Source organism: Chelon labrosus, assembly GCF_963514085.1.
Source record: "Chelon labrosus genome assembly, chromosome: 16".
Classification (NCBI taxonomy): domain Eukaryota; kingdom Metazoa; phylum Chordata; class Actinopteri; order Mugiliformes; family Mugilidae; genus Chelon; species Chelon labrosus.
The window spans coordinates 13,055,550-13,081,119 of NC_140349.1; the positions used below are offsets into that span (position 1 = coordinate 13,055,550).

Below are 25,570 nucleotides of genomic sequence, written 5' to 3' on the forward strand. Positions count from 1 at the left end.
AGGCGGTAGAGAGCATCAGGGCGGTGATAGCGCTGTGCGATTCAGCTGATGAGGAGCTACGCCACGTCGCCATAGAAACCCTGCTCACATTTGGTGAGTAACAAACTGGTGGAGATCGAATGTTGCTCACTAGTTTTCTACAGATCATTATGTCCAATCTTTATTTTATGCCGCCTTTATAAATATTAATGGCCAAGATGTTTTCTACGGCTTTCTCTTTTCTACAACCTCGCAGGGCTGAAGTATTGCTGTTTTTAGTCTTTAATACTTTTTTAATTGATTTGTTCAATTTGTTATTTCTCATCATATGAAAGCCACTTGTAGACTCAATAATTAGTTTCACCATTAAAACTCGTTGCAGGTGAGGAGGGGCGGCTGGCGTACGAGCAGCTGGACACAGTCCCGGGAGAGATGATCCGCCTGGGCACGCGGCGAGCAAACGCCGTCACCACTGCCTTCTGAGGCGCCAACGCCACTGAAAAAAACACAACAGACTGCACCCCGGCCTCCTCAGCTTAACCTCAGACTGCTCGCCTCACAGGGCTCTCCGTGACTGAGCCACTTTCCAGCGAGAAACCTGTTCACACTGACACTGCCTCCGCGACAGGGACTAACACCAAAACAAACTGTCTTAAACACAAGGACGACAACAACCCGTACCCCCTCCTGCACACACTTACACTCCTCATTCCCTTATCACCTCCATTTTCGGACACTCCCCGCGCCCTGCTTTCTGAGCCAGGCAGAGCGGTCACGTTTCATTAAACTGGAAAGCGCTAAGAGCTGCTCCAAAGACTGTGGTAATTGAGCAATGCGTCTTGAATCGTCTATCAACAAGCTAACCGCTGCACACTTGTATCACTTCCTGTTTACTGATCAGCTTGATTGTTACAGCCGTGTCACGCAATATAATAGGATCTCTGTATAATCACTGTAACACATGTTTTAGTTGGTGGTTTTGCATTAGAAATGTTTTTTTTTGTAGTTTTTTTTTTTTTTGGGGGGGGGGCGCTTTCAGAAGATTTGCACTGTTGTGAGGCATGTAAATAAGGCATATTTTACACAGCCGGTGTAACATATGTGGTTGTACTCGAAATGTAATTTAAGTTCTGTTTTCTAGTACGTTCCATTTGAGTTTCAGGGATTCTCGTATGGTTGAAAGATGTGCGTTTGTTTTCAGGGAGGACCATGAATTAGTTGGCTTCTAAGAGGAGGCGAGGTTAGAAAAAGGCCAGGGTGGACAGCGGCGCACTGTCCGCCTCGTGTGACGAGGTGAAACCAGTCGGCGCGGTGCTCATACTTGCAGTTTAACAAGTGCAATTTATTCTGTACATATGTGATTCTTTTGCACCCGAGCTGACCAGAGAGGCCCGTTTGATATCGCCAGCTTTTACCATTTGAGCCTTGGTATGGTGGAGCAGGCGGATTCCACGGATGCTCTTTTGTAAGTGTAGTTTTAAACCAGGTCAGGAGCCAGTCGAGGGCAATAAGTTCAGTTAATGATGAAGAGTGGCCGTACAGAGGGGAGGATCTGTTGTTGAGGATCGGTGTAGCCTCCGTTTTGGCACATTCATACAGCATGTGAGCTGATAGCAGGATGAGAAATGAATTGTTCTGTCTTGGATCTGTTAACTGTGATGTGGGAAAACTGACCCGAGGTCAGCTTCTAATTCCAACTTTTCTCATTGTCACTGTACTACTGAGTCGAGTGCTAGTGCACGACGACAAAACTCACATATGCTCACGCAACTTATTTATTATTCACTCCTTGTAATTCTAATATTCTTTGGAGTTATACTGTAGTAGTGCAGAGGACATTGTTATGTAAATCAATTGTATATTTATGTTCTATTTTCAGGCCTAGTATTTGAAATATTGTCTTTGGTTTAAAAAAAAAAAAAAGCCTCCTAGCAGCGGATCTCCTGCTTAATTTTAATTGGAGTTTATTTTGAAGGAATTATATTAGAGTAATTATTATGTTGGAGAGGATTTCCTAATAGCCTAATAGATTTTTTTTTTTTCCTTAAAGGTCCTAAAAAATGGGGCGTTTATATATTAGAGATTTATTACCTTGTAGATTTACTGTAACCAAAGGAAAAGTTGATTTTAAAATTATCTTTTATTAAGAGCTAATCAAGGAGAATGTATTTTCAATACAACTATAATTTTTGGCCCGAACACTCAGACCTATCTTTAGAAGCACAACTTTAAAAAAAAAAAAATAAATTACATGAGACAAACCCATAATATATGGACCTCGTTGCATTTAGCTGTAACTGCACAGTCCTAAAGCCATATTGATTAAAAACAAGTGGTAGTATTTTTATGAAATGTATTTTTTTTTCTTTTGTATTATAATCTGTAAATGTGTGAACTGATACTAAAAGCTAAAGATGTTTTTTTTTTTTTCCTGTACAGCCTGGTCCTACATGGTCTGGATTTTAAGTACTTTCCTCTGTGATGTGAATAGCATTACAGTATTTTGATCTAGTATCTAATTCACTCATTCATTCAGTGTAATTCTTTTTACAAACTTTTATTTGAACAAGTGTTATAATTTAATTGGTGGGCTGTTCAGTTCCTAATCACCACAAAGTACAAGTTGGCAAAAATGTCCATGTTTAATTATTTAGACAGGTTTTAATAACTTTGGTACACTGTGGTCGACGAGCTTCAGTACTGATCCATCTGGCTGCATACTACTCTTCATTGTGGTTAGCAGTATTTCCTCTGCTCATCAAAAGTTGCAATAAAGTTTATTTTTGCATAATTAAAATGACAAAACTTAAGTTCATTTTTTTTATATATTTATATATATATATATATTGTGTTTAGGCATTTTAAATCTACAAACGTTACTTGTGTTCATGAAAACCTGTAAATTACAGTTGAAGTTAAATCATTTTTAACAGCTTAGAGTACAACTACTATATACTTAATTGCAGTTAACATTTGTTCTGATGACAAATGAAAGCTCAAGATTTCCCCAAACATTTTAGTAAACTTTGTTAATGTCAAGTTTTTAAACTTAAGTGGGCTGATTTCTGCTACTATTACAGCCAAATCAGAAATCCCAAGGCAATTTATATTTAGGAGCAAATTGACCTGGGTGGCCTGCCATCTGCATGGATGAGGGGAGTGGAAAGAAAGGAGTTTCCACTCTCTGGATAACATTTCCCTTTGGCTTGTATAAAAGACCCAAGTTATTAGCATGAACATTAAAGTTAGAGGTGCATAACCATAATTTCAAAATTAAACCCAACATAACAAATTCAATTTTTTAAAAAAAAGGTTTATTTTACACAATTATGTACACAACTGATGCAAAATTTTACATTTTTACAGTCTAAGCATGAATGACACATCTGATAGTAAACGCAACACCTCAAACATTTGAACGCATTATATTAAATCACATTTGAGACGTGGGTTGAAAATTTGCTCGACACTGAAGTGAACGTGCTGAAGAAAATCAAGCAACTCTTTTAAAGTATCCCAGTATTTTAATTTGTCTGCATCCATTACAACTCAATTGACAGAGCCAGACCCTGGTCCCACCATCACCCAGCCAGAAATCAAATAGATGTCAATCTATTCACATTTGTACTTTTCCCTACTTAACACGTCAAAATGTCCTTCATGAAAAATGCCTTGTTGATGCACTGAGAAGTACAGCAAAGGCTAAAAAGGAATTATAAAACCCATTTGTCTTCAATGTGCAAAAAAATGTGACATTGTACATATTTTAAATAAAACCCACATTGGTAGCAGATTTAAAACACTTTAACGACAATGTTGTGCTTTCAAAGCTCACTCTGAATACTGGCAAGCCTTGTGGCATAGAGTTGTAAAATCCTGCTGGTTCATAATCACTAATCAGAGTCCTCTTTCTCACTCTGGCCAGCCTCTTCTTCATCGTCATCATCCTCCACATCAAGGGCAATCTCTCTCAGTGCCTCCAGGTTTTCTGGACTCTTTCCAGTTAGCCTCTGAAAGACAACACACCTGTTTATGTAAAGTGCCAGAGGTGCACAAAGTGTACTGTAGCTCGTTCCAGGGTTTGTTATATCCATATGATCCCACTTAGTCCCAATATTAAGCATGGAAATGTAAATTAAAAACATGGGATAGGTTTGTGTGAAAAATTATTCACTTTCTACTTGACACTTTTAATTTGATATACATTGATCACCACCCCCTTCCAAAACCTGGCTTCAATTCCATTTCTACTCATTAGACACGATTACTGCTTCAAATTCCATTAGGGAATAGAGTGCCTTGCTCATTTGACGATAATTTAATCAAACACAAATACACAAATGATGCACCTCTATTTGTATTGCTTACCTCAATCATGTCAGCCATGTACTGCACATGTTGTGCCAGCTCCTGCAGCTCGTCATTTTCACTCTGAAGCTTTGTTATCTGTTCATCTCTGGCCTCGATGTCTTTGTGTAGCTGGGTTAAAAAGAACATTTAGGGTGTTATTCGACACCAAGCTACAAAAGGCATGAATGAGGCAGCAGACAAAGAAACCTAAACTGCTAAATTACAAAATCATACTGACAATTTAGACCAACAGTCCTTAACTAAAGCTGCTGACTAAAAATTAAGTTACTGGAACAGTATTTGTCTGGAGAAACTGGGTATTTTATTACAGAAGTAGCACCTTCAAACTTAAATAAACTGATTTCAACAAATACTCAGGTGCAGAGTTACTGGATGAGTAAGTGCCAGCTGGACTGGAGCCAGCTGAGGTTGAGGCAGTCAGAAGGAGCGTGGGAACAGCTCCACTGACGGCTAAACATTAGCTGACCTTTAGTCATTAACTCACCTTCTCATTCTCCTGTAGAACATCGTACAAGGCCTTCCGCCGCTCCTCAGCTACCTCTTTCCAGTATGTGGAAGGTGGTGTTTCTACAACAGCAACCGAAGTTTAATATAAAGCTAAAGTGTTTTTGGGGGTGGTCAATTTGTGAACCATGTGGTTGCAAGGATTAATGACAGCATATCTACCTTTGACCATAAGTTCATAAGCTTCTGTGGACACGTCATCTGTTAAACACTCAGCCGTTTCCGTTTGTGTTGATTTGACTTCTACCTTCACCCTCTTTGGACCTCGAGTTTGTTCAGCTGTCCATTGTTTCCGCTTGGCAATGCTCTTTCCAGCCTGAAGGAAAACCCATTTAATCAGATGCCAGTTTATGCTTAGGAACAAATACCCCCCACAGAAAATGTATTTCATCATTGGAAATATATCCAGCGTTGCAAATGGGGAACAAAGAATTACTTGTAGCGGCAAGTCATTACATACCTGCGCAGACCTCCCCATGTCTCTGTTGACGACTGAGGTTTGGAGGACCTTCAGGGTTTGCCTGGAGGGTCCCATTGTTTTTTGAGATGGCGCAAAAAAACTCTGGAAAGCATCAAACGCAGACGTTAAGGTGACTTTACAGCCGGGGTAGTTCACAAATCAGAGATTACAACACCAGTAAGCAAGATTTTTTGCATCTTTAGAAACAAAGATCGAGTCTCATGGGAAATCTACATGACCCGCGTTCTCACTTTCAGAGCCTCTATTCAGTAGAGGCTTAGCATCACTTCACACGCATTACTTTAGTTACACTGTCACCATGGGAAAGGGCATAAGTGAAGTGCCTTAACGCCGCTGCCATGTGCAACAGGGCCCACAGGTGTGCAAAAAGGGGGCGGGGCACAGATTCATTTAACAGCCGTGGGAAAGTTTCTCTCCCAGGCTCATTACAGAGCAGCCAACAAGCCCACTGTGTTAATGTTTGGCCAGAGCTACACACTGTTAGTGTGTTTTCAGCCTAGAAAAAAAAAAAAATAAAAAATGTGATTTTTCAGCAATTGTGAACTGTGGGGCAACCTGAAACTAAAACACCAACTTAGGTCTAATAAAGAGAAGCAGGTAATAACACGTTCATCCCAGAACAGAGAACCATGACAGATTAAACCTTCTCTTTGTGACGCTACAATTAAACACTATACTGAGAAAAGTGTAACAGTGAGAAACCTGCAAGTGTTTCACAGCAACTTTAAGGATGGCAACAATACATTCAGGAGTCTTGGTGAGCAAGCATGTACATTCAATTTCAATTAAAACTCATCTGGCTTCATTTAACACATTAAACCCACTACCATCCCACTTTAAATGTTCTGGCTGAATATATACACTGCATATATTTTTTGTATATTTGGGAGCCAAGTTTCTTTATTTTATTCCATTTTATTTTATTCATAATGCGTTCAACAACACCAAAGCAAATTCCTTGTATGTACAAACATGCTTGGCAATAAAGTCTTTTCTGATTACTTCCAGTCAGCCACATCTGAATATCTCTACAAACTAATTTTCTGTGTGTAAAAATACACACTTGGAAACATCCACAGCACCTCAACCTTAAAGTTTCAATACGTTTTGTTTCTGTAACGACAATTTAAAAACTTACCACTAAATTCTCATTGGACTTCTGCTGGCTGTGTTTTACCTTTGCACTGAAACTCATTTTCTTTCAAGAGACCTGAGGGGGAAAACATAAATATCATCAGGGAGGGCGGCAGAAAACCGGAAGTATTATTTGGATACATTGGGACAGGGAAAAGGGTAAAATAAGCCAGTTTATTATTCACATTTTACACAACTGCCCACACTTAAGTTGAAGGAGTGTCCTTAAAGGGCACAAGCGAGTCTAAAAAAAAATTAGTTTATTACAAGGAGTGCGTTTAAAGCTAGCTTAATTTGTGTTAATGTAACCAACGTTTAGCGTTGGTTGGCGACTACTCATTGTCGTAATTGAATGGCTTGCTAGCTTAACCTTAGCTAGTGTGCTAAGACGCGCCACAAGGACCAACACCGGTTTTTAATGTTTAATAAGCAGCAGGTGTCGTGAGAATTTAATTAACTATTGAACGACCAAATTGATAAACGTTAGTTCAACTTACCGCGGTTGATAAGCACGTCGTTGCTAAGTCTGCCGTTCTTCCGAGAATCTCGCGCCAGCGGCTTAAATACGCCCACTCGGTCACGTGGTAGCGGAACCAGTCACGAGGTGTGTTTTTTTTTTTTTCCGCTGTTGTTTTTTTTCCTCGTGCGGTCACATGTCAAAGCACGTCACATCTTTGTAGTTGACTGTGCAGCCATTTTGGGGAGGCTGTGGACCGTCGAGCTCGCATTTGCCTTTATCAGCAGCCCGAAAACACACAAAGAGACCAAACGGAAAAACGTTGGACGACACGTCGTTAAATATGGGCCCACCGGGAGACAGAACACGCCACATGTCGACTGAAAGAACGGAGGATTTCAGCTGGATTGTCGATTTATCTTGACATGGCATGCAGCAGGGCGAGCCGGAGGTTGTGACGACTGAAGAAAAGAAGAGAAAGAAAACAAGCGCAGCAAACACCTCGAAACTTCAGGCGTGGAGAGGGGGAAAGATTTTGTTTAGCTAACGTTTATTTCGCCTCTCAGCGTTTGTCGTTGGTTGGCTATTGATTCCCTGGCTGATAATTGTCGATTAAGTTGTTGACAAGACGCGACTGAAGTGAATTACACCTCGCTAAAATGCTGAGCACGAGCAGAATCAGTTAGTCAGCGAACCCTGCAGGTCGCTCGACTCTTTGAGCACTGGCACTCACATTGAACCCAGTGAGAAAATGTAAACGTGTGGAAAGATGACTGTACGTTAGCTAGCCGACCACACACAGGCCCCAATTAAGCCAATCAGTCAGAAGATAAGATGTAGCTATACCGTTGGCTCACTACTAGTTAGTGTCGGAAGTGAATGCATAGATTAGCTTGCTAGCTCTCCTTAGCTAGTGTGCTAAAAATACGCCCACAACATGACTAGCATCAGTGGCAGCACCGCAGGCCTTGGGCCAAATGAGAGGCAGTAATAGTCGAGGAAATGTCAAGTTACTTTCGCAGTAGTCTTCGATGTTACCCGGTGCCAACATCTCCTGGCATCTGTATTTACCTGCCATGTTCGTCTGTGTCCCCAGTCCGTCTATAACACGCACATAACGCAGTCTCTACAGGGAAACAAACACAAAACGACAGCCATGGATGAGGGACTTTGAAATGACCCAAATGATAGGATATTTGTCTGCTTGCTGTAGTCCCACAATCTCTCTAGCAAAAACGATTACCGGTATGGGTTTGTGTAGTAGCCGCCGTTTCTGTTGATTTCATTTACATTTACAGAAGATAAAAATTTTGAGTTGCTGTTTCATTTAAATCTCTGTTGTAATCCCTTGTCGATGGCAGGTTGAAACAAAAGCTCATTTGGCTTGTAAGTCATGTCTTAAAACATGGATTTGTGATCAAGTATAAGGAGATGTAGTCTTAGCTTGTTGACCATTCCCCTCCTCAACACCTACCCTTTTACAAAAAAATAATAATAATAATTGAAATGACTTAGTTTTGTTTCTGATTTGTTGACCTTTTCAGTTCATAGTTAGTGTTTCCACGATCTAGCCTAGAGTTTTGATGCGTTGATTCTGCAAAGGGTAGCTAGCAACATCCCTTATCCAAGGTATAAATACAAAAGTAGAGAGAGTAGCCAAAATACACAGCACAAGAGGAGAAGACGTTGCCATCAAAATCTAACCATGGGGGACCCAACTTCACGAAGAAATCAAACAAGAAATCGACTTCGAGCTCAACTTCGGAAGAAAAGGGAGTCTTTGGCTGATCAGTTTGACTTCAAGATTTATATAGCCTTCGTTTTCAAAGAAAAGGTTTGTCAGCACAACAAACGCAGTCTTCAATCACATTTTTTGTATTTCATTTTGCTGTCATTTAATACTCATTTAAATGTTAAAGTGAGTTCTTTGTCACACGATCACAGCCGGTCAATGACATAAAAATGTATGTTTGTCTTTTTCTTGTTTTGATCATTACAGAAGAAGAAGTCTGCACTTTTTGAGGTAGCTGAAGTGGTGCCAGTGATGACCAACAACTATGAAGAAAACATCCTACGAGGTGTGCGTGATTCCAGCTACTCTCTTGAGAGTTCGATTGAACTCCTGCAAAAAGACGTGGTGCAACTACACGCCCCCCGATACCAGTCTATGCGAAGGGTAAGACGTTTAACCAAATAAAGTGGCTGGTGGTCTGAGAAGGAGAAGTTGTCGCCGTGTTAAAGCATTGTCCGTCTTTTTGATGTTGCAGGACGTGATAGGCTGCACACAGGAAATGGATTTTATCCTTTGGCCACGCAACGATATTGAGAAGATTGTCTGTCTGCTGTTCTCCAGATGGAAGGGGGCTGATGATGAACCCTTTAGGCCTGTTCAGGTCAGAAATTTCCCTTGGAACAGTTTTTCTCCATGTACTTGCGTGTGTTTGTTGATTAGGACTGGGCAATATGGTTAAAGCTCTGGATGTATAAATATTTAGTTCTTGGCTCATAAGTCTCATCTCATATTTCCAGGCCAAGTTTGAATTTCATCATGGAGACTACGAGAAGCAGTGCTTGCATGCTTTGGGTCGTAAAGACAAGGCTGGAATGGTCATGAACAACCCAACTCAGTCTGTATTTCTCTTCATGGATAGACAACACTTACAGGTAAGTCGGTCCGTTGAAATCAGAATGCAGTTCTCCTAAACCCGAGTTGGAAAAACCCGACTCCTAACGCACTTGACATCACATATTCTCTGTCTAATTCTTGCAGACTCCTAAAACGAAGGCCACAGTTTTCAAGTTGTGCAGCCTCTGCCTGTACTTGCCCCAGGACCAGCTGACCTGCTGGGGTGTGGGAGACATCGAAGATCACCTTCGCCCATACATGCCTGATTAAGGCTTCTTGCTCCACCCAGCCACACAGGGAAAAAGCCTTTCCCCGTCCTCCTGCCTAAGCCTTCAGAAGCAAATTGATGTACTCATCTTCACCCTTTTCCCTTTAAAGTTTTGAACTTATGCTTGGATCTCCTTTTTGTTCCCTCCACGTTCTCCTCCCTGACATGACGCAGATTCAATTCCCATCTTTGTTTTTTTTGTTTTGTTTCCCCCCCCCTCCCCCTCTCAATGTTACCCCTCTTCTCTTTGCCATTTTTGGATTGGTTCCCTCATTTTTTTCCCTCATTTTTTTATTTTATTTTACTTCCTCTCCATTCCCTCCTCCTCCTCCTCACTCACCCATTTTCGTTCATTTGAACCTGCACGAACATTGATTTTGAGTGGTTGGTTGTTCTCTTGGAGCCGCACTGTCAGCTGCACCGGTCATTGAAGGAACTCTTTATGTTGCATCAAAACAAGAACAAACAATACACAGGTCTTCACGGTGGTTCTCACATGGACGTGCTTTATACCCTTGTTGTCATAAGAAAGGATTGTTAAAGCTTGTTTGTAATGTCAATGGGGTTTCTAGAACAACTTTACACAATCTTTTGACCAAGGACAGATGTGAACAGGTGTTAATACACCTGTGTAGGCAAAGATAACAAGATGAACAGTATTTGTCAAATCATATGGTGTAGGTATTGCTTCTTATAAACCGCCTTAGTTATTTTGCTGGATGTTTAAAGATGTTTTGGTGTCATTTGCTTTCCTCTGAAACATGCTAGGCAGGCCTTTGCTAAAATCTTGAGTGACTTGAAAGGCATTGTACACAAAGTTGAGACATGTTGAGTAGATGTTGGAGGTCATTTTCACCGTTCAAGCCGTTCATGCACTATTCATTTAAGCTACTGAAATCTGATGTTTTATGTTTTGTTTTATTTGGGATGTGGGTTGGTGAGAAACTGAAATGGTGAGAGATTTAATGATTAACATACCTAACAAAATATGCTGAGAGCTAACTGATTTGTTTAATTTGACCTACTAAAATGAAGATAATTTGCTGCCATACTCATCAAATTAAAATTGGGTTTTGCAGGCTTGCTTGACAGAAAAAAAAAAAAATATGAAGCACATAGTTCATGTAATTTTGCTCCTTCTTGATTCAGTGTGTTCAGTTGAAAGGGTTTAAGGTTTATTTTTCTGTTGGTTCTCAAATCAATACTGCTGAGCATATCCGAATACAATGCAAATTCTGAAAGCAGAACTCTTTGTCCATCTGTTTATTGCATTTTCATGAATCATTAATACAGTGGTTGGAGAAGGACTCCGACCTTACAACAGCCAGTTTCTGTCTATGATAAATATGTAACAGCCTTAACAACACAGGTCATTAAGTAACCAGCAATGAGGAGTATTGTGGAGTTGTGGTGCCTACCACTGTTACAACTTCTACATTTACAAAATGTCTTTTAGCAAACTGTACAAACAATGCTGCTTTACATTTTCACTTAGTAGAGAATTACAATTGTGATTTACACAGGCACAGAAGAGCAGTTTAGCTGCTGCCAAGGTGTTTGGTGTGTCTTCCTTGAGCAATGAGCTTCCCTGTGGCCTTGTTAGTGAGGTCTACGGTGGCAAACGCCAGTGTCCTCCCTTGCTTCAGGACCTGAGCAGTGATGAGTACGTCTTCTCCCATCTTGGCAGCGCTTATGTACCTGTAAGAATAAGTAGCATTTTCACGTCAACAGGAGTTTAGGAAGGTCATTTTCAACCTGGCTGAGCTAAAGGTCACTGAGCGTAGTGAAAGATGTAATTAGTGGCATTTCTCAATTGCTGTTTGTAAATGACATTCAAGATGATACCAGGCTCGATGAGAATGTAAATGAAGAGCAGGAACGGCGTTAGTTTAAAGAAAGAGACATTTTTATTTTTGTGTAGCTGAGCTCCAATCATATAGGCACACACACCTGCAGCTTTTAATACATCCATGTCATAGACTGTGATAGCAATGTAACCACACCCTGCACGCTATTAATGGCTGGAGGCTAAACACCCTGCAGTCGAAAAGGTGCAGCCCAGAAACATCCTGCATAAGAAAATATAGACAATGGACTCTGCAGATAAATAACACCACCACACACCTCTACTGGGTCATATTTTAAGTGATATTTTATGCCAGTAATGTAATTTTTAGGCTCACTATGTTCACATTAGACCACATTTATGGTCTAATGCAAGGAGCCAAATATCAAACCTCAAGAAACTTTAATGATATTAAATATTTAAGCATTATTTTAACACCTCAAATTAGAAGTACCATGAATAATTTGGAAATAATAAGAACATGAGTGCAATTAGTGTAGTTAGCGTTCAGTCTTAGTTCAGGCCATTTCTTAGCAAATCTCTACAGGTTCATTCCACACAGTTCACATTACAGTTCATTAGATATGAAGTCATGAATACTACCTGCAATTTGTTCAAATCTGAGGTCATTAGATCAGAATAAAAGGATTTGAAGGTCCACACTTCTCCTGAACTCACGTTATGTTCATATCCACACTGACTCCTGGTGCTCCCCTCTCACTGTACAAGATGGCCATGGTGGAGATGACATCGACCAGGGTGGCTGTCATGCCGCCGTGCAGCGTCCCTCCCCGGTTAGTGTGCTCCTCTTCTACCCGCATCCCACACACCACCTTCCCCGGGGTGGCTGACACAACGTCCACCTGTGGAGAGCAGAAAGCTGTGCAGACAAGTGTGACAATGCAACAACGCGGAGGCTTGTCCAGCTTGTGTTTTTACAAAGGACAAGCAAGTTAAACTTCACTCAAGACAGAGAATGAGGATCTTTACCTTGCTCAGGACTCTGTCGAAGCCCGGGTTGTCTACCATTGCTCTCATTATCTGTTTTAGCGTATTTAAAGTCAAAGAAGCCATGTTTTAGGAGGATATATGCCACCAATGTCAAACTTAGGGTCAAAGATTCTCTATTATGATTGTCTCAGCTGCACACAGCCCTGTTGTTCTTTGACTTTCCACACCGGAAACTGTTGCGTCCGATAAGTCGTCCGGGCGAAATTTTGACCCGTTGGTGCATTTCGATCATAGACTAATTTATTTTATTTTTTAATTCAACAAGTAGGAACACATACTGTAAATAATAATATCAGTAATAGATAAGATACATATTATAAACGTTTAAACAAAAGCATACAATACGATTGTTAGAACAAAAATAGGATTAAAAATTAAATTATATGTTAAAAATTAAAAAGAGGACTTATGGTCTTTTAGATATTAATCGTTTGGGTGGCTTTTTGATTTAATAGCCCTTTTAATGTTTTAAAATATATTCTATTATCACTCTTGAACTGGATATTGGGTTTCCTTTTAGACCATTTGCATTTATGGATGTAAAACTTTCGATACAAAAATAACAAGAGTTAAGAAGAAAATATGATTTCTGCACATCTTTAATTTAAAGGTAAAAGATAACTTCCCTTTTCGAAATTCGACCACCAGAAAATGTTAACAGCTCCGCAATAATATAGTTAGATGCAAGTTGTTGTTGTTGTTTTTGGTTGTTGTCCGTTTGTTGTTGTTGTTGTTGTTTTTTCCTGGCTGTTATTTTTTAATTTTCTGTTTAACTCTATTATGTTATGTATATGTTTTATTTTTATTATTATTTTTATTTTTTTTCTGTCTTCGGTACTCTTTTCTATCCAACGCGGTTCCACCCGGAAGTCAATTATTGATACACCTCGGAAACATGCACTAGTGTTTGTTTTCAACCAACTCAAATGAAATTTCAGTTTAAAGAGTTGGTGCTGCAAATAAAAACCGAATAATAAAAATATGGCTTCTACATCCGACTCGGATAAACCATCAGTCTCTAATGTGGAAGAAAGCAGAAGTCGTCTCTGCGAGGAGTTTGCTGCTGTGGCGGGATGTGACATCGCCGTGGCTCAGTGCTACCTGGCTGAAAACGAATGGGAGATGGAGGTACAGTAGCTAGCTACACAGACGGAGCCCTCTCACACTACTGCTGTAGCTGGGGGTCCATATGTACAGTGTTAAGTCCAGCTCAACACAGCTGCAGCTTATTTCACTGATTAGGTCGTCTGATGCTACAAGGTGGAGAGAAAGGTCTTTAGCATATTTTTCCTATTACTTTTTTTTTTTTTCCAGAGGGCGTTGAACTCCTTCTTTGAGGCAGATATGGAGAAAGTATTTGATGTAGAAGATTTTCCAGAGACAGACTCCAGCCCCAAAACAAAGAGGCTAAAGACTGAGGAAAAGCCTCCAGAAGACTGGTGAGTCTACTGTCTTTCATCCCTGACAATACCCCAAGTTAATGTGTGTGATGAGATTTACCACACACGCACAAACATTTAACTACTCAAAACGAAGTAACCCTGTCTTATAAACTCCCAGCATAGATTTGACTAAAGACAGCCCTGCCGCCGCACAGAAACCCTCAGAGGAAGACGACGGTAAACTGTCCCTCATCAGCTGGAACGTGGACGGACTAGATACAGACAACCTTGGAGAGCGAGCCAGAGGCCTGTGCTCCTACTTAGTCTTGTAAGCACGCTTCGTTTACAATTTTTGTACCATTTCATGTTTAGTTGTTGCACATATATCTGACAGATGAAAGTCGGATAATATTTGTTGTGATTCTTCTTTTACTATAGATACACCCCTGACGTTGTGTTCCTGCAGGAGCTCATCCCACCCTACGTCCAGTACTTGAAGAAAAGGGCCGTCAGCTACCTGATCATTGAAGGTACAGCATGTCTAATAGGGGTTTTCACTGAATCCTTGTAAGGTAAGCAAACGTGTAAATAATTAAATGATTATGGCTGAATTGTGTTCAGCTGCGTTGTAAGTGTGCAGGTATTGTACTGTCATACTTGAAAGAATGGAAATATTATCCCCACAGCTGTTTTACATTGACCATTTATTGTGTTTTTGTCAAGATTACCACTTAAAATTGATAAGATTTACATTAAATTCTTATATTTCTGCATTTTAATCCCATCACAAGAATCAAAAGCAACACATTTCAATACTGTTATATTAAAATCTCTGTTGAATACTCATTTTCCATGTGTTGTGTCCACTGTGTTTTCATTTTGAAGGCTGTAGTTTGTAGTACTATTGAACTGTATTGTGCTGTACTGACACATGTTCCTATTATTTTGGCAGCCTTATTTTAGTCGGTGAGCTAGGCTAAAAAACAAAGTTCAGTTCAATGCAGGTAAACAGCATCACCAACATAATATTGGAGGTTGTGTGTCAAGACAAAACCTTTCTTCTGAAGGGCTGCTGTTCTGTTTAGGAACCCCTGTTTAAAATCTCTCTCCTCTTTTGCTGAGCAGGTGGTGAAGAAGGTTACTTCACAGGGATCATGCTGAAGAAGTCCCGCGTCAAATTCGAGGAGAGCGAGATCATAACTTACCCCACTACTCAAATGATGAGGAATCTGCTTGTAGCTCAGGTTTGTGCACAGTCACCTACGTTATGAGCTTAAGGTGCTCCCCTGAAGGGATTACTGAGGTTAGTTTCCCTCTGTTAAAATCAGGTGACATTCAAAGGCCAGAAGCTGTGTTTGATGACGTCCCACTTTGAGAGCTGTAAGGGCCACGGAGAAGAGCGGATGAAACAGCTGCGAGTGGTGATGCAGAGGATGAAAGATGCCCCTGATGACGTTACCGTCCTGTTTGGAGGAGACACAAACCTGAGAGACACTGAGGTGAGTTACTGGTCTTTCCAGTCCGTTGTAGCCAGTGGGCTTGTGTTCATATATGTAATTACCACGTGCACATCTTTAGTCATTTTTACTCTGGCCCCCTCTCAGGTGGCCAAGGTGGGCCTTCCCTCCAGTGTCTGCGATGTGTGGGAGCGACTGGGAAAACAGGAGCACTGCCGCTACACATGGGATACCAAAGCCAACAGCAACAAGTCTGTTAATTACATCAGTCGATGCCGCTTCGACCGGGTCTACCTACGACCGGCCGCCAAGGATGGAGTCCCACATCTGGCCCCTGATCACATGGCTCTGGTGGGGTTAGAGAAGCTGGACTGTGGCCGCTACACTAGTGACCACTGGGGAATCTATTGTAGCTTCTCTTCTTAACCATGAAAACAACAGTTGACAGAACAACAGCTTTCACTCTTATTACATGATCGTGTTCATGTTGATGCAGCACTTTCTGAACTCCTTGTCTACTTCGGACTGAAAAACATCAGACTGAAAAACTTTAATTCTCATTTAAATTTGTTTCATTATATGAATAAATTCACATGTAAATAAAGGCTTCTGTCATATTATTTTTGTCAAGGTGATCAATGGTGACAACAAAATTATATTTTATTAGTACTATACTAATTATAGTATTTTAATCTGTAGTGGATGAAAAAAAAACATGGGCGTTAGGGCAGCACTGTGCGTGTAGTACTGATATTAAACCACTAGAGAGCAGTGCAGAGTTGAATAGCAGGATACATGATTTAACTGTAGACTTTGGGCTATAAACTGTGACCTGTAAAACATCCTTCCTTCACAGAATAAGAAGTTCCAAAACAAGGGACAGATCAGATGCTGATATTATAAAATAACATTTATATGATATATAAATATAATATTTTTGGTGTTCAGTCAGTATAGATGAGGGACTGTGTGGGATGAATATGTTTCTGTGCGTATGTGTTGGTTCATGTATGTGTGAAATCATACACGTATGTGAAAGCATGGCCAGGGAAATGGGACTTGTCAATGTTTAATAAATAACAAGTCTATCATTAAGTCTTGTGTTGATCCAGCGTCTCATATATATTGGCAGCATCCTGGTACTAGCGATTTAATACAATCGACATTTCACTGGTCTCTGTAGGCTTCAGTTCCACCTCAGACCAGATTAAATCTCCCCCCTCTGCCAGCGCACTGTCAAGACGTCTCCCCCACTCCTCCCTGTGATGTCCCCCTCAGATCTGAGAGTGTGTTTTCATGTTTGTTCGGTGAGCACACAGCACAGTATTTACATCATGGCCCCGCACACAGCGAGGAAGAGCTGACCTTAGGAGAGGACACAGATGTGACTCTTCCCTGAAAGCAAACATCATCAGAAAAGGCCTCCCTCCCTTCGTCTGTCCCCTGGTTCCTGATTAGCAAGGACAAGTGGGACAAATCTGTCCAGCTTCATCTAAAGCCTAAAACATGGAGACTTCAATGGAGTCAGTCCTGAAATACAACAAAAGTACTACTGCAATGCATTCATTCATGCATTTAAACATCACACATTTGTGCCCTTTTGAGCATATGCTTTTACCCTTATACTGTAATAAGGTAGATGTTTCATTTCAGTAAAATAACAGTAAAGCACCTGTTTGTATCCCTCAGTGAGAGCTTTTAGTTGAGGCCCGTCAAAATGAACGTTCTTGGTTTTGTGCAGACATCTCCCGCATGGAGATGTCTGCACCAAACCAAGAACGTTATCTGGATCTATGCTGTAATATATAGCATTAATATTTGAATATAACTGAACACAGCGCAACACTTTTTATCAAACCGAACCAAGTCTGTCATTAATATTCCATTACCGTAACATTCGCAGGGATCTCAAGTTCTGAATGCAGGCAAAAGTGACACCCACCCAGTCAGGCTGTCAAGGGGTTGGACACGGGTCGCAAGAATGGGAGTCTTTCATTAATAATATTATTATTAGTGTTGTTGTTGTTGTTATTAATAATTGCTCAGACTTGCAGAAGAAAGGATGACATGGCATTGACAATTCAGCCAAAAACAAAGTCTTAATTGAATTTCTGTGTATTGAATAAGTGTGTGTGTGTGTGTGTGTGAGAGAGAGAGCGAGATTGTAGCCTTATATTATATTATATTAATTATATTATTATTATTATTATTATTAAAAGATCTCTTTTGTCTCTTCCACCCTCTCTTCCTCTTCCTCCTGCTCTCTCTCCTCCTCTAACCTGGGCTTTTTAGGGGGCTATCCTCTCATGGCAAATGAGAGGATGCTTGATTGCTTTGCCTTTTCACCTGGCATCTTTAAAAGACATATGCAATGATTAATGCATCCATGGCCAGGATTATAATTACAAAATATGACATGACACGATAAAAGTGACCTATAAAAAATCGACAATGCAATACACTTTAATTTGGTGAATAGGTACTGTTGGCTTGGTTTAGGCTACAGACTAGGGTTGTGCTCTGGGCTGATACGATACGTATCTTGATACACAGCAGCAGCTATCGATGCAATACGATACACCCCCTGATCACGTTGCAGTTCAATTCAACATGATTTGCTCCAACACCAATACAATGGGATACAATGATACAAAGGAATGATGCAACATGCAGTATAAAAAAAAACTACTGCCAGACAGTAGATGTGCTTAACATTCTTTTATCAGATTTAACCTGCTCAGCTGAGTCCTATTTGATTGATATATAATTAATAAACCGCACCATTCCAACGTCTCACACTTGGCAGAGAAATGAAACTTCCCTGCTCTCGGTTACGCAGCTCCACGAGCAGCTGTTATGAGTCGGTTAAGTTTCGTTTCTCTGCGTATTTGAGTGAGTGAGTGTTTACAACTCAGGTGAAACTGGACTCAATTTAAATGGTTCTGGAAATAAAAACTGAACAAAAACATGGCTTCTACACCCGACTCGGATAAACCACCAGTTTCTAATGTGGAAGGAAACAGAAGTCGTCTCTGCGAAGATTTTGCTGCAGGAGTGGTAAGTAAAATCGCCGTGGCTCAGTGATACCATGGCAGTAAAATACTGAATGATGGAGGTACAGCAGCTAGCTACACAGATGTAGCTGGGGGTCCATATGTACAGTATAAAGTCCAGCTCAACACAGCTGCAGATTATTTCACTGATTAGGTCAACGTCTGATGCTAAGGTGGAGAGAAAGGTCTTTAGCATATCTTTCCTATTACTTTTTTTTTTTTTTTTTCCACCGCACAGAAACTCTCAGAGAAAATCGACGAACTGTCACTCATCACCTGGAACGTGGACGGACTTGATTTAGAAAACATTATAGAGCGAGCGAGAGGCCTGTGTTCCTACTTAGACGAGTAAGCACGCTTTGTTCACCTTTCTTGTACCATTTGATATTTAATTTGTTAGTGGTTGCACACGTATCTGGCAGATTATGAGACAGATGAAAGTTGGAGAGTGAGAAACCAAAGTATCTGTCTAATCTCTTATCCAGATACACCCCTGACGTTGTGTTCCTGCAGGAGCTCATCCAACCCTACGTCCAGTACTTGAAGAAAAGGGCCGTCAGCTACCTGATCATTGAAGGTACAGCATGTCTAACAGGGCTTTTCACTGAATCCTTGTAAGAGAAGCAAAGGTGTAAATAATTAAATGATTATGGCTGAATTGTGTTCAGCGGCGTTGTAAGTGTGCAGGTATTGTACTGTCATACTTGAAAGAATGGAAATATTATCCCCACAGCTGTTTTACATTGACCATTTATTGAGTTTTTGTCAAGATTACCACCTAAAATTGATGAGATTTACATTAAATTCTTATATTTCTGCATTTTAATCCCATCACAAGAATCAAAAGCAACACATTTCAATACTGTTATATTAAAATCTCTGTTGAATACTCAGGGGTTGACCGACTTCTGATTTTTTGAAGTCGACTAACAAAATCGAGTCGTCGATGACGTCACGCTTAGAAAGTAATGCTTTGCAACAGTTAAATCTATATTCCTGACCTGAGTAGTACATATTGTAGCGTCTCACACAAAAGAAGCAGTGAGAGGCTTTTTTTGTAAGTTTATTGAAGCCTGAACACCTATACTGTCGGCTGTAGACCACGTCAACATCATACACCATCAGTCTGACACTTCCAATAGGCTACGTGACTTTCGCTCAGCAAGAGAAACAAAACAAAAAAAGCACGCTCTACAACCACAGCAACAATGTCCACTAATAGAACACAGCAGAACTGAATATAAACACATGAGCTTATCAATAGAGCTCTGGTAGCTGACGTGACCCTGCACTAACAATTCTTCAGTGTGTGCTTTCAGTGACTCTCCGGAGTAGGACAAAGGAAAGTTAATGGTGTAGTTGTTCTATATCCAGATACTGCAAGTCAGGAACATTGTCTGTGCCAACAGGGAAGAAAATATCCATTGGTGGAATAACCTGGTCATTCAGTATATTCAGGTAGTCAGCTGACCTCAATCTTTGTTCACATAATGTTGCTGAACCTAGACCTGACCAACTGCAGCAACCCCAGATCATAGCACTGCCCCCACTTGTACAGTAGGCACTAGGTGTGATGGGTGCATCACTTCATCTCTTCTTACCCCGATGCCCCCATCACTCTGGAACAGGGTAAATCTGGACTCATCAGACCACATGACCTTCTTCCATTCCTCCAGAGTCCAATCTTTATGCTTCCTAACAAACTGAAGCCTTTTTTTCTCACTGATTAGTGGTTTTCTTGAGTTCCCTTCAGATTGTGCGTGTGGAAATACTCTTACTTTCACATTTCTTCCTGGAAGACGATGGTTCCCCACTATCCTTCCAGTTTTTAATAATGCATTGGACTGTTCTTAACCCCATTTTCGTAGTTTCTACAATCTCCTTAGATGTTTTCTCTGCTTAATGCATGCCAATGATTTGACCCTTCTCAAACGGACTAACATCTTTTCCACGACCACGGGATGTGTCTTTAGACATGGTTGTGAGAAGCAACTCATTGCATCAGTTAGGGTTAAATAACTTGTTGCCAGCTGAAAGATAATCACCCATGCAGTAATTATCCAATAGGAGGCAAATGTAACTATTTGCTTAGTTAAATCCAGGTGGCGACTTTTTTTTGGCCGGGCAGTGTATTATCCCCACAGCTGTTTTACATTGGCCAGTGTGTTTAAAGGTTACCACTAATAACTGATAAGATTTACATTAAATCCTTTGATTGCTGGATTAAATAAAATCAAAAGAAACACATTTCAATACCGTTGTATTAAAATCTGAGTTGAATACTCATTTTCCACAAATAATATCATTAATTATACTAAATACTGATTAGCAGCTGTTAAGTGCACTTGACATTTGAACTGCATTGTGTTGTACTGACACATGTCAAGACAAAACCTTTCTTCTGAAGGGCTGCTGTTCTGTTTAGGAACCCCTGTTTAAAATCTCTCTCTTCTTTTGCTGAGCAGGTGGTGAAGAAGGTTACTTCACAGGGATGTTGCTGAAGAAGACCCGCATCAAATTCGAGGAGAGCGAGATCGTAGCTTACCCCACCACCCGAATGATGAGGAATCTGCTTGTGGCTCAGGTTTGTGCACAGTCATCTACGTTATGAGTTTAAGTTGCTCTCCTGAAGGGATTACTGAGGTTAGTTTCCCTCTGTTAAAATCAGGTGACATTCAAAGGCCAGAAGCTGTGTTTGATGACGTCCCACTTTGAGAGCTGTAAGGCCCACGCAGAAGAGCGGATGAAACAGCTGCGAGTGGTGATGCAGAGGATGAAAGATGCCCCTGATGACGTTACCGTCCTGTTTGGAGGAGACACAAACCTGAGAGACTCTGAGGTGAGTTACTGGTCTTTCCAGTCCGTTGTAGCCAGTGGGCTTGTGTTCATATATGTAATTACCACGTGCACATCTTTAGTAATTTTTACTCTGGCCCCCTCTCAGGTGGCCGAGGTGGGCCTTCCCTCCAGTGTCTGCGATCTGTGGGAGCGACTGGGCAAACGGGAGCACTGCCGCTACACATGGGATACCAAAGCCAACAGCAACAAGGCTATTGAGCGTATCTGTCAATTTCGCTTCGACCGGGTCTACCTACGACCCGCCACCAAGGATGTAGTCACACATCTGGCCCCTGATCGCATGGCTCTGGTGGGGTTAGAGAAGCTGGACTGTGGCCGCTACACTAGTGACCACTGGGGAATCTATTGTTGCTTCTCTGCTGGCTCGAAATATACAAAACAACAAGAACCAAGCAAGTCAAAGCTTTTGTTGTAGATCAGCTAGACTTGTTAGTTCTGTGTGTTTTTACTGTCCCGGTGCACAGCTGATCAGACCTCAATAACACCTACTCAATGAAAGACGCTGACCTCATGCAAGCAGTGGCTGGCTGTGCATTTTCCGCCTAGGCCTTCAGAGCCCTCCAACCTTATTCAAAACGCATCTTTTGATTGTTACGACGCAACTGATATAGAAACCATCAACATCATAAGGACAGGCAGGACCGATACAAGATACATGTAGACGGTATCTCGTATAGTGAGATGAATACCATTACTAAAGCAAGAAACTCCCTTAGAACAATTCACAAAGTCTCCTCTCACTCACTGCAGTACAGCTGCACTACAGCTGTGCACATGTGCCACATACGTCAAATACAGCAGGAGCATCAATGTTGACCCAATAAAATGGCAAAAGTATACATAAAAGATGTAAATATAATTAATTTTACTCACCAGAACTTAAGAAACTATTTAGAGTTCTCCTCTGAGCCTGTCAGCCAAGGGTAGTGTAACTGTCTGTGGGACAGATTAATCGCTTAAATAAATTTACATTTCATATTTTATAAACAATACAAAAAGATTTGAGTTCATGAAATATTTTAAAAAAGATTGATAAATAGGAATTTAAGTACAAGACAATAAATAAGAGATGTAAAAATGGTTACATTATAATTAACTTCTGTAACAACATGATATTTAATGATTTCAGTTGTGTTTAAAAGAAACCTTCCTGTGAGGGCATTTTATTTTGAAATTATATGGTCACATGATCTTGAGTTTGAACTGTGGGATTGTGGGTCAGAAGTGGGACCACAGACATGGAGGCAGGAAGTTATGGTGCATGGTCGTAACTATTTACACTGTGTTCAAGAGGCGCACACGGTAATTGTGCTTTTGTTGCATCTGTGTAAAATTCCTTAGTGGCTTACAATATATTTTGAGCATTCAGCATACCTATTAGTGTCCATTTGTTTACGTTGTGTTAGCATTAGCCTCATACAGATTCTGTGCTTTGACTTTATAGTTTTCACGGTGTCTTACGATTTGATACGTCGGTGGTGGAAAGAGAAATAAAGGTGGAAATCAAGACATCAGTACGAAGCGTGGCCTTTTTTTTGTTGGACCAGTGTAGCTACAGGTAGCGCTCATAGTTGCTGGCCTGAAGGTGGCAGACACACCCTTTCCCCGGCTGGGTCAGGCTAGCTAACTCCAGGATTAGGCGGCCTTTCCTCACAGTATCCAGCTTTTCCTTCAAAGTCCACCGTGAAAATGTATTTCTAAGAAGATCTAAAACCAAATTGATAGCCTCTCCTCCTTTTGCCATCGTAGGTTCATAAAATAGCTATCATAATGTTAATGGGGACCATTTGCTTGTGCAGCTCCTAACAGATGACCATGAACCGCTAGCTTGGCTTAAACAGAGCAGCTCTGTGACCGTCCAATCAGAGGCTGTGAAAATGCGGACACTACTGTAGGCCGCAGAGAAGGCCTAACAATGTGAACTTGAAATGTGATTGGTTAAAGGAACAGCATCATTACAATGATTTCAAGGTTCAGTTGCCTGCAGATTTTATTATGAAGGCCCAGGCAGATTTCTTTGACTCCGGCGAAAACCTCCCATGATGGCTGAAATGTGATTGGATAAAAGCTCTAATGTAAAGTTACACTGACAGAAGCACCACAGCTGAGAGACAGACATGAAGTGAAAAGATTAAGATTAATGGGAAAATATTAAAATGTAAGTCAGAGATTTTGATAAAGTTTAGGCCGACAGAGAAGGCTTTACTGGCCCTGACCACTGCATGCAATGTTGGCCGTCTGTAAAAGTGATCCTTTGATTTAATTTTGTTTTATCATCTCATTTATTTCTGCTCTTTGTCTGCAGTTGAAATATGAAAAACATTAATAATTGTTTTATTTTGAAATTAATTTTACAGCCAAGTCTGACAGTTCATTCTTAACCATGAAAACAACAGTTGACAGAACAACAGTTTTCACTCGTATTACATGATCTTGTTCATGTTCATGCAGCACTTTCTGAACTCCTTGTTTACTATGACTTAAACGTCAAACTTGAATTCTCTTTTCAATTTTTGTTTCATTATATAAATAAAGTCACCTGTAGACGAAGGCTTCTGTCATATTATTATTATGTTATTTATCAAGAGGACCAGTAGTAACAGCTACATTATATTTTATTAGTACTATACTAATTATAGTGGATCTGTAGTGGATGAAAAAAATGGGCGTTAGGGCTGCACTGTGTGTGTAGTACTGATATTAAACCACTAGAGGGCAGTGCAGAGTTGAATAGCAGGATACATGATGTACCTGTAGACTTTGGTCTATAAACTGTGACCTGTACATTGTACTTTCTGTTTCACAGAATAAGTAGTTCCAAAACAAGGGACAGATCAGATGCTGATATTATAAAATAGCATTTATATGATATATAAATATAATTTTTGGTGTTCAGTCAGTATAGATCAGGGACTGTGTTCAGTGTGTTAGTGGGAGGAATATGTGTTGGTTCATGTATGTGTGAAATCATACACGTATGTGAAAGCATGGCCAGGGAAATGGGACTTGTCAATGTTTAATAAATAACAAGACTATCATTAAGCCTTGCGTTGATCCAGCGTCTCGTATTGGCAGCATCCTGGTACTAGCTATTGTGATTCTGTTGTTTTATTGCTCTACAACATAAAGTATGTGAAAAGGAGGTCAAAGAAACATTTCCTGTAGCGATTTAATACAATCGACATTTCACTGGTCTCTGTAGGCTTCAGTTCCCCCTCAAACCAGATTAAATCTCCCTCCTCTGCCAGCGCACTGTCAAGACGTCTCCCCCACTCCTCCCTGTGATGCCCCCCTCAGATCTGAGAGTGTGTTTTCATGTTTGTTCGGTGAGCACACAGCACAGTATTTACATCACGGCCCCGCACACAGCGAGGAAGAGCTGACCTTAGGAGAGGACGCAGATGTGACTCTTCCCTGAAAGCAAACATCATCAGAAAAGGCCTCCCTCCCTTCGCCTGTCCCCTGTTTACTGGTTCCTGATTAACAAGGACAAGTGGGACAAATCTGTCCAGCTTCATCTAAAGCCTAAAACATGGAGACTTCAATAGCTTTCATTTACTTCCTGCTTTTAACTTAATCAAAATACACTGTACTTGTTTTATGAGCTTGATGAGCACTGTCTGGATGTGATATTTTTACACTTTGGGAATTAAATTGCATTTTTATGTATTTTTTTATTTGCTTACAAAAAAAAAAACATAATCACCAAACTTTTCTACATATTTGACAAGAATAAGGGAAAACTTTGGCTTCTGATTTGGATACATGGCAGTTTGGTGCACGGAACGATATAAATGAACGCATTTACCTTCATTAACTCATAGTTCCTTGATGGTTAGCAAAAGGAATTAATGATAAATAATGCATTCCTTCATGCATTTAGACATCACACAGTTGAGCATATGATTTTTACCCTTATATAGTAATGAGGGAGATGTTTCATTTCAATAAAATAGCACTAAAGCACCTGCTTGTCTAACAGCTGCTCTACAGCCTAGACAGCAAAACACTGTCAGAGGTCCAAACTCATTCCCAGATTCATCCGGAGGGGCACTGGGTTGTGTACAGTGCAGTAGAGCAGTGAGATGCAGAGGAGGAGAACAGCAGCACGGCATAGATGGTACAGATGGAGGCAACAGCTG

General features: G+C 40.6%; 5 protein-coding genes across 6 annotated transcripts in view; 3 read left to right on the forward strand and 2 right to left on the reverse strand.

The window, feature by feature from the left end:
- ripor2 (RHO family interacting cell polarization regulator 2) overlaps positions 1 to 2,762 on the forward strand; it is a 54,467-nt gene extending 51,705 nt beyond the window's left edge. For both annotated transcript variants that reach the window (XM_084563018.1, XM_084563019.1), the window contains exons 21-22: positions 3 to 93; positions 362 to 2,762. In XM_084563018.1, coding sequence (XP_084419144.1) covers positions 3 to 93; positions 362 to 462 — 192 coding nt within the window. In that variant the 3' untranslated portion in view covers positions 463 to 2,762. The remainder of the gene's footprint in view (positions 1 to 2; positions 94 to 361) is intronic.
- A 506-nt stretch (positions 2,763 to 3,268) lies between these two features.
- Positions 3,269 to 6,545, reverse strand: gmnn (geminin DNA replication inhibitor). The gene is made up of 6 exons (XM_084563449.1): positions 6,474 to 6,545; positions 5,315 to 5,416; positions 5,017 to 5,170; positions 4,835 to 4,917; positions 4,348 to 4,458; positions 3,269 to 3,989 (listed from the first exon to the last, which is right to left on the reverse strand). The coding sequence occupies exons 1-6, from the start codon at positions 6,528 to 6,530 to the stop codon at positions 3,873 to 3,875; spliced, it is 624 nt and encodes a 207-aa protein (XP_084419575.1). The 5' UTR covers positions 6,531 to 6,545; the 3' UTR covers positions 3,269 to 3,872.
- Positions 6,546 to 7,119: 574 nt separating this feature from the next.
- On the forward strand, positions 7,120 to 11,067 carry cUnh6orf62 (chromosome Un C6orf62 homolog). Its single transcript, XM_084563448.1, has 5 exons — positions 7,120 to 8,760; positions 8,926 to 9,102; positions 9,194 to 9,319; positions 9,456 to 9,590; positions 9,697 to 11,067. The coding sequence occupies exons 1-5, from the start codon at positions 8,632 to 8,634 to the stop codon at positions 9,820 to 9,822; spliced, it is 693 nt and encodes a 230-aa protein (XP_084419574.1). The 5' UTR covers positions 7,120 to 8,631; the 3' UTR covers positions 9,823 to 11,067.
- Positions 10,550 to 12,849, reverse strand: acot13 (acyl-CoA thioesterase 13). Its single transcript, XM_084563452.1, has 3 exons — positions 12,657 to 12,849; positions 12,345 to 12,529; positions 10,550 to 11,518 (listed from the first exon to the last, which is right to left on the reverse strand). Exons 1-3 carry the CDS (start codon positions 12,738 to 12,740, stop codon positions 11,359 to 11,361), a joined length of 429 nt encoding a protein of 142 aa, XP_084419578.1. The 5' UTR covers positions 12,741 to 12,849; the 3' UTR covers positions 10,550 to 11,358.
- Positions 12,850 to 13,569: 720 nt separating this feature from the next.
- tdp2b (tyrosyl-DNA phosphodiesterase 2b) lies at positions 13,570 to 23,910 on the forward strand. The gene is made up of 12 exons (XM_084562623.1): positions 13,570 to 13,805; positions 13,992 to 14,116; positions 14,238 to 14,387; positions 14,498 to 14,589; positions 15,185 to 15,303; positions 15,388 to 15,558; positions 15,664 to 15,937; positions 18,518 to 18,573; positions 18,808 to 18,917; positions 19,055 to 19,146; positions 21,035 to 21,153; positions 21,238 to 23,910. Exons 1-12 carry the CDS (start codon positions 13,659 to 13,661, stop codon positions 21,841 to 21,843), a joined length of 2,061 nt encoding a protein of 686 aa, XP_084418749.1. The 5' UTR covers positions 13,570 to 13,658; the 3' UTR covers positions 21,844 to 23,910.
- Positions 23,911 to 25,570: the final 1,660 nt, after the last annotated feature.

Coding starts and splice junctions, on each gene's coding strand:
- gmnn (XM_084563449.1), bottom strand. CDS start 6,530: ATGAGTTTCAGTGCAAAGGTAAAACACAGCCAGCAGAAGTCCAATGAG. Junction 5,171..5,314: donor ACATGGGGAGGTCTGCGCAG/GTATGTAATGAC, acceptor GTTTTCCTTCAG/GCTGGAAAGAGCATTGCCAA. Junction 3,990..4,347: donor ACATGGCTGACATGATTGAG/GTAAGCAATACA, acceptor GTTGTCTTTCAG/AGGCTAACTGGAAAGAGTCC.
- cUnh6orf62 (XM_084563448.1), top strand. CDS start 8,632: ATGGGGGACCCAACTTCACGAAGAAATCAAACAAGAAATCGACTTCGA. Junction 8,761..8,925: donor CCTTCGTTTTCAAAGAAAAG/GTTTGTCAGCAC, acceptor TGATCATTACAG/AAGAAGAAGTCTGCACTTTT. Junction 9,591..9,696: donor TGGATAGACAACACTTACAG/GTAAGTCGGTCC, acceptor TAATTCTTGCAG/ACTCCTAAAACGAAGGCCAC.
- acot13 (XM_084563452.1), bottom strand. CDS start 12,740: ATGGCTTCTTTGACTTTAAATACGCTAAAACAGATAATGAGAGCAATG. Junction 12,530..12,656: donor TCGACAGAGTCCTGAGCAAG/GTAAAGATCCTC, acceptor TGCTCTCCACAG/GTGGACGTTGTGTCAGCCAC. Junction 11,519..12,344: donor AGTGTGGATATGAACATAAC/GTGAGTTCAGGA, acceptor TTATTCTTACAG/GTACATAAGCGCTGCCAAGA.
- tdp2b (XM_084562623.1), top strand. CDS start 13,659: ATGGCTTCTACATCCGACTCGGATAAACCATCAGTCTCTAATGTGGAA. Junction 14,117..14,237: donor GAAAAGCCTCCAGAAGACTG/GTGAGTCTACTG, acceptor ATAAACTCCCAG/CATAGATTTGACTAAAGACA. Junction 14,590..15,184: donor CAGCTACCTGATCATTGAAG/GTACAGCATGTC, acceptor TTTGCTGAGCAG/GTGGTGAAGAAGGTTACTTC.